Source organism: Brassica rapa, chromosome A03 (assembly GCF_000309985.2).
Source record: "Brassica rapa cultivar Chiifu-401-42 chromosome A03, CAAS_Brap_v3.01, whole genome shotgun sequence".
Lineage (NCBI taxonomy): Eukaryota > Viridiplantae > Streptophyta > Magnoliopsida > Brassicales > Brassicaceae > Brassica > Brassica rapa.
The window spans coordinates 23,438,544-23,450,264 of record NC_024797.2 but is presented as its reverse complement, the minus strand read 5'-3'; the positions used below and the strand labels follow the sequence as shown (position 1 = coordinate 23,450,264).

At 38.6% G+C, this 11,721-nt stretch overlaps 1 protein-coding gene and 1 pseudogene across 1 annotated transcript; both read left to right on the top strand.

Moving 5' to 3' along the window:
* The first annotated feature begins 451 nt into the window (after positions 1–451).
* On the top strand, positions 452–3,686 carry LOC103860787 (annotated as a pseudogene).
* A 2,250-nt stretch (positions 3,687–5,936) lies between these two features.
* Positions 5,937–11,716, top strand: LOC103860785 (pyruvate, phosphate dikinase 1, chloroplastic). The gene is made up of 20 exons (XM_009138451.3): positions 5,937–6,330; positions 7,411–7,467; positions 7,544–7,777; positions 7,871–8,008; positions 8,100–8,262; positions 8,346–8,581; positions 8,659–8,787; positions 8,877–9,056; positions 9,154–9,291; positions 9,381–9,545; positions 9,651–9,812; positions 9,890–9,979; positions 10,063–10,198; positions 10,271–10,448; positions 10,524–10,653; positions 10,733–10,861; positions 10,954–11,091; positions 11,174–11,251; positions 11,333–11,424; positions 11,526–11,716. Exons 1-20 carry the CDS (start codon positions 6,079–6,081, stop codon positions 11,566–11,568), a joined length of 2,868 nt encoding a protein of 955 aa, XP_009136699.2. The 5' UTR covers positions 5,937–6,078; the 3' UTR covers positions 11,569–11,716.
* The last annotated feature ends 5 nt before the right edge of the window (positions 11,717–11,721 follow it).

Genomic DNA, 11,721 nt, shown 5'->3' with positions numbered 1-11,721 from the left:
AAAAAAATTTAATTTAATCTAAACAAATACATTATATAAATAGAAAATAAATCATGCAAATAAAGCTACAGATCCCATTTCCAATTTTGTTTCGTTTTATTAAATACCGATGAAAAAAAAAACATTATCTTGATATCAATTTTCTTATCCAAAATATGTTCTGTTAACGTACGTCTGGCGCTTGTGAAGGTGGAGTAGTAATATAATGTCTCCAAGACATATAGTGATGGCTGCTTGTTGAGGAGCGCATGTTCTCCTTAGAAAAGTGGGCCTACATTGTTCCTCTTGCCATTATGCAATGCAGGACGACCACCTTGCTTATCAGTTTCCTAAAGAGATTGTGATCCAACTGATCGTGAGGATCAAGATAGGCATACGACATCTTCAATAAGATGCATGCAAATGAGTTTCACCTTTTTTCTTGTCAGTTGCATGATATTTTATCATCCTGCGGTTCAGAAATTGGCATGGTCTATATTGGGTTCAGCAAAATTTGCACTAAAGGGTTGTCAGTCTTCCTCCCATACCTTTTAATTTCCTATGCAGAGTGAGTTGTGGCTTTCACTTATAGATTGTTATTATTTGTTCATCATTCATACAAAACTTTGAATATGTTTAAAAACACTTCGAATGATACAATGGATGGAATTTAAAACAAAAGATGCCAACCCGCTCTCTTCAGAACGTCATGTGCCAAGAGCAGCATGGGACTATAACCCATTAATATTTAATAATTTGATTTGATATAGACAAATTATCTATTTCCTGAAACTTAGCAACTAACGCAACTTATTCACCATTATTTCTATCAGTCCTCTATGTGTTCATCCTTCTTACACTATCAGCAAACCACACTTGAGTTGAACTTGGACCTTGATATGTTTATGTTCTTTATGTTGAATATCTCTTTCTTTTCTGGTATTACACGAACAAGATACAACCTCACCACTAATCTGACAAGCATTTGTTTCCTTGACCTCTTTTAATTTATCTACTTAGACTTTGATGCATTCGTAACATTCTCTAATTATAAAGTGTCTATTTGAGATCCTCCCCGAGATGGTAAAGAGCTCAACAACAAGATTTCTTGTACCTTTTCTAGAACCAAGAAATTCACACTACCTTTTTTCTTAATTTGTCCGTCAAATTGCTCGACCTTAATTTGCTTATTTGCCATCCATTCTAGGCTCTTATATCACTTTTTATGCCTAAAACTTGAAACCGATCTTTAAAAATGCCTTGGAAATTGATCAGTTGCACATAAACTTAAATCGCTTCTAACAATCTGATTGCACAAGCTCACGTAATGACAGAATCTCACACTCATTCGCAATTGATTTAACAAAATCCTTATATTAATATATATATTCAGCCATTAACAAGTTACTACTAGTGGCTGTGCTATCGCGGTGTTATAACCAAAATTCAAACCAGAAAATATGCATGTGGTGAGTGAGTTGTATACTGAAAACTACAAAATTATACGGTTATACATATATGTACTCTTAAGCATTTCATTCATATATCTTTTGAGTCATTGCCATCCACACATCGTTCTTTTTGTTAAAAACAAAAAACAAAAATGGTTTAGCCTTTTAGGTGCAGCCCCTGACAATTCAGCATATAATTCTTTGACTCATTCCTACTTGTAATTTGACAAGAAATACAAGACTTGATGAAAGCCACCTCAGAACCGTCTTCAGTCAGTTCTATTGCCGATTTGGAAATTATTGTCAAAGAATTCAATATATATCGCGTAAGTTGAGAATATTCTCGTTCGTTTTATATCAATAATTTAGTAGGACAGGACACATCGACCGCTACTTGTATCCACTGAGAGTCCAAAACCATCTTTTACTCTTAGATTTTCGTCATCACTAACGTCACAAAATTGCGTTGCGGGTTGCTACTCTTCTTCTTTATAGTAGTATAAGTTCTATTCTTTTAGATCTTTGTCAGTATAATAATCTCTATATAAATCTAAACTTCTGTATTGTCTTTCGTTCATTACAAACACCAAAAATAAAGAAAATGAAGAATAACGATAATGATCCATCGAAGTCACTCATCGGACCACACTTTCTGTTCGTAACATTTGGAGCACAAGGCCACATCAACCCATCTCTCGAGCTCGCCAAACGCCTAGCCGTAACCATCACCGGAGCTAGAGTCACCTTCGCCGCCCCAATCTCCGCCTACAACCGCGGTATGTTCTCCAAAGAAAACTCCCCCGAAACCCTAATCTTCGCCACTTACTCAGATGGCCACGACGACGGCATCAAATCCTCTACTTCCTCCGACAAATCTCGCCAAGACGCAGCCGGACAATACATGTCCGAGATGAGACGACGTGGCATAGAAACCCTAAAGGAACTAATCGAAGATAACCGGCGTCAAAACCGGCCTTTCACCTGCGTGGTTTACACCATGATCCTCCTCACTTGGGTCGCTGAGCTGGCGCGTGAGTTCCACATCCCTTCTGCTCTTCTATGGATCCAGCCAGTAACCATATTCTCCATCTTCTACCACTACTTCAACGGCTACGCAGATGCAATCTCAGAGATGGTTATTAATGACAACCCTTCCGGTTCTATTAAATTACCGTCTCTGCCACTGTTCCGTCTCCGTGATCTTCCTACGTTCCTCGTCCCTACAAACGCATATTCGTTTCTTCTTCCCGCGTTTCGAGAGCAGATAGAGTTACTGAAGCAAGAGGAAAACCCTATGATCCTCGTCAATAGTTTCCAAGAGCTTGAACAAGAAGCTCTAAGTATGGTTCTTGATAATATCAAGATCGTCCCCGTCGGTCCGTTGATAACTTCAAGGACCGACTCCGGGGCTGACGGTGAATATGACAAGTGGTTGGATACGAAAATAGATTCATCTGTGGTTTATATCTCGTTCGGGACGGTTGCCGTGTTGAGCAAGAAACAGCTCGTGGAGATCTGTAAGGCGTTGATACAGAGTCGGAGACCGTTTCTGTGGGTGATTACGGATAAGTCTTACAGAAGCAAAGAAGACGGGGAAGAGAAAGAGGACGAGATCATAAGTAGCTTCAGAGAAGAGCTTGATGAGATAGGGACGGTGGTTTCTTGGTGCGATCAGTTTAGGGTTTTGAAGCACAGGTGATCGATCGGTTGCTTCGTGACGCATTGCGGGTGGAACTCGTCGCTGGAGAGCTTGGTGGCGGGAGTTCCCGTGGTTGCGTTTCCGCAGTGGACTGATCAGATGACGAATGCGAAGCTTTTGGAGGAGTGTTGGAGGACGGGTGTGAGGGTGGTGGAGAAGAAGGAAGGGGAAGAAGTTGTGGTGGAGAGTGGGGAGATACGGCGGTGCATTGAGGAAGTGATGGAGAAAGGGGAGGAGTACAGAAGAAACGCGGCGAGGTGGAGAGATTTAGCGGCGGGGACGGTGAGGGAAGGAGGATCATCGTTTAATCATCTCAAAGCTTTTGCAGACGAGCACATGTGAGATTTGATATAGAGAGAAGAATTCAGTTCTGTTGTTTCCTTTTTGATATGTTCATTAGTTAGTTACAACGGTATTTTTTATTACACTTTTTCTTCTTGGAGTGAAATGTCTACACCATATAGCATACACTACTTTGAATGTATAATTCTATGTTAAACATATGCAAAAACATTTCGTTAGAGATGAAAAGACACATCTTTATACATTTTAAACATTTTAACAACTTTTTAGACATTTTAACATACATCCTTTTTGTTATCTTTGTTTATTAATATTTAACCTTCACTCATTTTAATATATAACCTTCACCACTTGATGTATGTTATCTTTGTTTATTACTTGATGTTGTCAAACAATCTGTAGTGGGCACTACAAGCATTAGGAGGATGGGAGAATGAGCTTGACGAGCTCCTTGAAGCTGACGTCTTGAACAATTCCGCGTGGAATCAGGTATATTATGTTAACACATGCTAGATTCTGTCACCTTTTCGAATAACTTCATTCCCTTAAATCTGGGCAGAGGCATTACGTTATTACTAGACCTCCTTCGTTGGGAGGCCTAAAAGCCATGAGAGAATCTGAAGTAAGCTACACACAACCAAGGCCATTTTAGCCAACCCTGGGAACGAGAGCTCGTGGAGATACCAGAAAGTTCTTTACAAAGACGACGCAGCGTCTTGGATTAGTGATCCAAGTGTTTCTTCGGTCTGTTTGAGAGTTCTTTCGCGTACGGATTGCTTCCATGGATTCGCTCTGAGCACCCTTTTGGATCTTCTATGCGTTGGATTGAGACCAACGAGCGAGCATAGAGACTCGGTGAAAGCTCTAACTAATGAAGAGGCAGATACGAACTTGGCCGGTTTGGTGTGTACATTTGAATTAGTTATTGATTATCGTGAATCATATGAACATGTTTTCATACATCAAAGGTTCAAAACAAATCCTGATTTCTTGGCTTCTTGTGTTTATTGATTGAGATGACGTATGCAGGCAAAATTTAGTACAAACCCGGTTTCTTCAAATAAAATAAAATAAATTACAAATTCCGGTTTGGTATAGTGTCCGGTTCAACATGTGAATTTTGATATTTGATAGACACAATAATGGAGAATGTGGTCACGTAGGTTTTGTCTTTTTGTGTGTTTGTGATATGACATAATGTGTGGTGTTGAAATGGGTAAAGCCAGATTTGTGATTTGTGATTTGTGATCTGTGATTGGTAAGACCTTCTGAAAAGAGACAATTAAAAAGCATTGACAAAGAAGTTAAAGTTCTTTTTCTTACAATTAGCAATTCGAACAAGAAAACTATCATCATTAGAGTTTAATACTCCTTCTATCTTTTCGTGATCAGCCTATCAAGAAAGAAACACAAGCTAGCAAGCGTATAACAAATTGAATTGTATTCTACATGAATGTGACATGACGCGATGATCACATCTTCGGAAGGGAAAGTATCTGATACACATACACAATTTTGTTAATTACTCACTCATATTCGGTGGTGAGTTATATAAGACTAGCGTGTAGAAACTACTACACAGCTACCCCATGACCGTCACAATTTACTACTGTATAATGAGTTTTTGGAGTTAACTTTTTTCTTACAAAAAAATCACCAGAAAGTTCCAAAGAATAATATGGCATATACTACCACAATATTTGGGTACCTTAATCAGTTAACTCGAGCATATGAATGAATGTGTAAGACACTTCTAGGTTGTTCAGAAGTTATAACTTTTTTTCCTGGTAATGGCAATACGCTTTCATAACTTTTTAGAGCTTGAAAATGTTTTCAAGCTATGTGTCATTCATGTTTGCATCGTCAATTTGAATTATAAGATAAAAGATATCAAGCTCCAATTTAGTAAACTTTTAATAACTTGTTAATGATGATATAGATAATTTATATATATGCATGCAAACTGTATATATGGTTGGTTAAATTGTTGCTGAAGAAAACAATAGTAAGCTATATGGCCACTTAGCTCTCCTGGAACCTGGCAAGTCGCATTCAACCGAGTACCGCTACAAACACTTTTAGGTTCATAAATTTATACTCCATCGATCCCAATTATTTTCTTAACGTGTGTAAATTAAGTAAACCAATAAAAGATAACGTAGAAATAAGTTAGAGTTGAATAAAAAAAGGTTATTGAATTCAATTTCTTTAACAATAAGCGAATTATATTTGAACTCATAACTTTCTCGAGTCTGATTATTATTCGAAACCTAATAATTTATGATATTAATTTAAATCGTAGCCACTTATGTATATGGACCTGGTCATTGATAGAGGAGGAATAACAACTATGGAATCGACACATTGACTCACCATAACCACATCTATTAGCATCCACTCACGTCGCTCGTCAAACCAAACATCTATGTATTCAATAATTAAGAACCAACAAAAATAAATAATTTTAAGCTCAGATAACTTTTGATATAAAGCGTCAGCCATTTCTACTCTCACTAATAGCTCACCATCAAGGCATCAAATACCAATTTCTATTTCACGTGAGCAAAAAGATATATACATCTTATAAAACTCTTCACGAGAAGATATATTATTATTATTTATTTTAGTGATTTATATTTTAAGAAAATGAAAAGTATGATCCTGAAGACAACACCAGAACTCTTCCAAGGAGATGGAGTGCACCGTACGGATCTTCTTGGCAAAAACCGATTGGTTAGTCGATCATACCGGCTAGGTAATGGATCAAGCCGGTTTGCTAAAATTGGCACAATCCATTGTCAACAGTTTAGCGTAGGAAAAACCGGTTCGCATCGTGAGGTAAAGACTCGAGCCATCCTTAGCCCCGTGTCCGAGCCGGCCCCTACCCAAACCAAAAAGGTAAGTCTTCCATTTTGATCGATCTTTCTTGTGGGTCTTAATTATAGTTGTGGTCGTGGACCGATCTTCATAGGCTTCCTTGTTTTTTTTACCCTTATTATTTTTTCACCGTGAGATTCGTAATTTAAATTCTCAGCGATCATTGGATCGATCGAAACCATAGCAGCTCAATTTATTATTTTATTTAAACTCTGTGTGTGAGTAAAAATCGGAGATGGATGCTTGGTTTATTCTCTTAGTTTGAACGCAAAACGGGTTACGCAATCGTGACACTGGTTTTGTCTTGTGAGACTGAGGATTGTTGATGTTGATTGGTTCCGTAACTCTAGTTTAAACACGAAACGGTCCAATGTTAAAACTGGTACACGAATTCACTATAAATTGAAAGAGACGTTAACCGTAAATATGATCTAACTCCGGCTTAGTAAACCGGTTAGATTTTTAGCAAATCTCTGGTCCAAATTGGTGGCGAAGGCCAAAATAATTGTTTGAGCGAACCGTGCACATAGATAACATAAGGACTTGTGCTTTTGATCAGATTCTTGTGCCACTTGGTGGTAGATAGTAAATGAGATATGGTTTGACACATCTATGACGAGTCACCGAACGGAAACGTCTATAACTTTTAGCATTTCAAGGTTGGAGTTTTGGAATGATCTCTTAAGAAGATAATACTTTTGTTTGCTGACGTACCATGCAAAACCAAATTGCCTTATAGTTTCCATAAAAATTATATAAAATGAATTATCCTGGAAACGATGATCGTAATAAGAGAAAAATAATGTATATAGCTTACATAAAGAGTTTTATTTGAAAATAGTGACATTTATTTTTCTTATATCAATTTGGTTCAGTATTTGGTTTGAATATTTTCTATTTTTATTTTAGTTTAAATTACAAAAATTATATTTAGCTTATAGATAAATTAGTCATGTCCAATTTAAGTTGGATAGAATTCATCAATTTTATCTGCTTCATCCAACTTTTTGAGTATATAAACACGTACATGCCCTTCTTTAACTCTTCAACATTTCTGCATTCTAAATTCAATAAAAAAACAAAAAAAAAAACATGATGCAGCGGGTGTTCACCTTCGGAAAAGGAAGAAGCGAAGGCAACAAGGGCATGAAGTCCTTGGTATGTAATCATCATCTTTATATTATACATCAATCAACGTTTCCTTGTTCTTTAATCAAAAATGTTGATGTAATAGTTGGGAGGTAAAGGAGCGAACCTGGCGGAGATGGCGAGCATAGGCTTGTCGGTGCCGCCGGGACTAACCATATCAACGGAGGCTTGTCAGCAATATCAGGTCGCCGGCAAGAAACTTCCAGAAGGTTTATGGGAAGAGATTCTAGAGGGTCTTAGCTTCATTGAACGTGACATTGGAGCTTCCCTCGCCGACCCCTCCAAGCCACTCCTCCTCTCCGTTCGCTCCGGCGCAGCCGTAAGTTAAAATATCTATATGTTTTTCTTTTCATAATTTATATGTTTTTAAAAATAAAATAAAAAAGACAAACCATGGACTTGTCTTATATAGGTCTCAATGCCCGGTATGATGGATACTGTTCTCAACCTTGGTTTAAACGACCAAGTTGTGGTCGGTCTGGCCGCCAAAAGTGGAGAGCGTTTCGCTTATGACTCTTTCCGGCGGTTTCTTGATATGTTCGGTGACGTTGTAAGTCCTCTGTTTTTATACAGTTTCGGATAACTTTTGCTACAAGAAAACTCTCTGACTACCTTTCCATTGCTTTCTTGACCAATAAAAGGTGTTAGGGATCCCACACGCCAAGTTTGAAGAGAAGCTAGAGAGCATGAAGGAGAGCAAAGGAGTCAAAAACGACACCGAGTTAAGCGCAACTGATCTCAAAGAATTGGTTGAGCAGTACAAGAGTGTTTACTTGGAGGTCAAGGGTCAAGAGTTTCCTTCAGGTTTTGATATGCTTCATGTGTTCTTTATATGAGATAACATTCAGTTAATTAGCTCCGTAACGTTTTTGATGGGTTAATTGTAGAACCGAAGAAGCAACTGGAGCTAGCGATTGAAGCGGTATTCGACTCTTGGGATAGCCCTAGAGCCATCAAGTACAGAAGCATTAACCAGATAAGTGGATTGAAAGGAACCGCGGTGAACATTCAGTGTATGGTGTTTGGAAACATGGGAGACACTTCAGGGACTGGTGTTCTCTTCACCAGGAACCCTAGTACCGGAGAGAAGAAGCTCTATGGCGAGTTTCTTGTCAATGCTCAGGTTTGGACTACTTACATCAATTATGATCAGTTGTTTCTAAAATCGGAAACTCATGAACTCCAAAATGTTGTGAACAGGGAGAGGATGTGGTTGCTGGGATAAGGACACCAGAAGATTTGGATACAATGAAGAGATTAATGCCTCAGGCTTATGCAGAACTTGTAGAGAACTGTGACATCCTAGAGGGACATTACAAAGACATGATGGTTAATATACAAACAATTCTATTAGTACTAATGAAGCAAACAGGACACATTATTTTAGTTTGAAAAATGGTCTCAAATGTGTGTTGCAGGATATAGAATTCACGGTACAAGAGGAGAGATTGTGGATGCTGCAATGCAGAGCGGGTAAGAGAACTGGTAAAGGTGCGGTGAAGATAGCGGTTGATATGGTAGGTGAAGGTCTTGTAGATAAATCAACTGCTATCAAGATGGTTGAACCTCAACATCTTGATCAGCTTCTTCACCCACAGGTAACATATATATATACTCAAAAAGGTCCAACTCTTACTTGCACAAGAGTCACAAGCGTTAGATCAATGAAACTTTTGTTTTTTCTTGGTGGGTTAGTTTCATGATGTGTCGGGGTACCGTGAAAAAGTGGTGGCCAAGGGGTTACCAGCGTCTCCAGGAGCGGCGGTTGGACAAGTTGTGTTCACGGCGGAGGAAGCCGAAGTTTGGCATTCTCAGGGCAAAAACGTGATTCTGGTAAAAAAAAACAAAAACTCAAAAATGTCTGAATAATAAAAACTGACAACACTGGGATGTCTGAATGAGTCTTTGTCACGAGTTTTAAGGTTCGAACGGAGACAAGCCCTGAAGATGTTGGAGGCATGCACGCGGCGGAGGGAATACTGACGGCGAGGGGAGGAATGACGTCACACGCGGCGGTTGTTGCTCGTGGTTGGGGGAAATGTTGCATCGCCGGGTGCTCAGAGATTCGCGTCGACGAGAACCAAAAGGTTTATTTACTTGATTGTTTCTCAAGTTAGGGTTTTTTTTCAAAAATCGGGGGAAGCTTGTTTCTCAAGTTAGGGTTTTTTTGAAATATTTTTGAAACTTTGCAGGTTCTTTTGATTGGAGATTTGACGATAAATGAAGGTGAATGGATCTCGATGAATGGAACAACAGGTGAAGTTATATTAGGGAAACAAGCATTGGCTCCACCGGCTTTAAGTGCAGATTTGGAGACTTTCATGTCTTGGGCTGATTCTGTCAGACGTCTCAAGGTGTGTATGAATTTCCTTTTATTATATTTTACATTCTTCAATCTTTTTCAATATTAATGTTTTGATGATCAAATAAGGTTATGGCGAATGCGGATACACCTGAAGACGCCATTGCAGCTAGGAAAAATGGTGCTGAAGGGATCGGTCTTTGCAGGACAGAGCATATGGTATCACTCCTCCGTTCTTGATCTCATGTGTTTGATATTTAGGTTCCAAATCTTCATGTTGTGTTTGGTGTTTGGTTGTTAAGTTCTTTGGGGCAGATAGGATCAAAGCAGTGAGGAAGATGATAATGGCGGTGACAACAGAGCAAAGGAAAGCTTCTCTAGACGTCTTGCTTCCTTACCAACGTTCTGATTTCGAAGGGATCTTCCGTGCAATGGACGGTATACATATTTTTGAGTCTCTCTCAAATGTAAAAAACATGGCATTAAATTTTGATGTTCTTGTTCCTATAGGTTTACCAGTAACAATCCGTTTGTTAGACCCTCCGCTTCACGAGTTTCTCCCTGAAGGTGATTTGGATGCTATAGTACACGAGGTAGCTGAAGAAACAGGCATGAAAGAAGATGTCATCTTGTCACAGATTGAGAAACTCTCTGAAGTCAACCCAATGCTTGGTTTCCGCGGTTGCAGGTTCTCTCTCTCTCTCTCTCTTTGCACCTTAGTTTATACAAAAGAACAGTCAGGTTAACTTTGTATATTATACAGGCTTGGAATATCATATCCGGAGTTAACAGAAATGCAAGCACGTGCGATTTTTGAAGCAGCAGCGTCAATGCAGAAACAAGGCGTTACTGTTCTTCCTGAGCTTATGGTTCCACTTGTAGGAACTCCTCAGGTGTGTAAAAACAAACATATAGTTACTCTTTGCAAGATAGTTCAGAAACATTTTAAAGAAATGATGATGATGATGGCAGGAACTGGGACACCAAGTTAATGTAATCCGGGAAGTTGCAAAGAAAGTATTTGCTGAGACGGGTCACACCGTGAGCTACAAGGTTGGGACAATGATTGAGATCCCACGAGCCGCGCTCATTGCAGATGAGGTAAATGTAGTAATGTACTACACTATATATTGTGTAGACACTACAACACACATGAAGTTGCTAAAGTAGAAGAAACTCTTTTTTTTTAACAGATTGCAGAAGAGGCAGAGTTTTTCTCGTTTGGGACAAATGACTTGACACAGATGACATTTGGATACAGTAGAGACGATGTTGCAAAGTTTCTGCCGATTTACCTCGCCAAAGGAATTTTACAGAACGACCCTTTTGAGGTAATGTAGAGAAGTTCATTTGCTCTCTCTCTCTCTCCAAAATGCAAAATCTTGATAGATATTGTTTATATGCTTGTGCCAGGTTCTTGATCAGAGAGGTGTAGGGCAACTGGTCAAGATGGCCACAGAAAAAGGACGAGCGGCTAGGCCTAACCTCAAGGTAAGTTTTGTTTGTGAATTGAATTTGAATCACATAGAGTTTGAGATTGAGTGAATGAGTTCTGAGGTAATTAATAAACAGGTTGGGGTATGTGGAGAACATGGAGGAGAGCCATCATCTGTTGCATTCTTTGCTGAAGTGGGACTTGACTATGTCTCATGTTCTCCTTTCAGGTATATTATTTAGTTAATGCTCATATCAAATCCTAAATTTTTCCATTAAATAAAAATCTGATTGGTGTTATTTTGGGGATTGTTTTTGTATTTGGTTGCAGGGTTCCTATTGCAAGGCTAGCAGCTGCTCAAGTTGTTGCTTGATGAAATCCGGATGGCATTGTTCTGTGAATAAAAAAACTATATTTTTGGAAGAAAATCAAAGAAATTGCAGTTTAACTTTTTGCTTTAAAAATAATTTCATGTATTAACTGAAGTGTTAATAAAAGAAAGAATATTGTTGGATATTTAACATGT

Excerpts from the sequence above, each read along its gene's own strand:
- LOC103860785 (XM_009138451.3), top strand. The coding sequence starts at position 6,079 with ATGAAAAGTATGATCCTGAAGACAACACCAGAACTCTTCCAAGGAGAT. Across the intron at positions 9,980-10,062 it reads TTTGCAGGACAGAGCATATG|TTCTTTGGGGCAGATAGGAT; the intron begins GTATCACTCCTC and ends TTGGTTGTTAAG. Across the intron at positions 10,654-10,732 it reads CACTTGTAGGAACTCCTCAG|GAACTGGGACACCAAGTTAA; the intron begins GTGTGTAAAAAC and ends TGATGATGGCAG.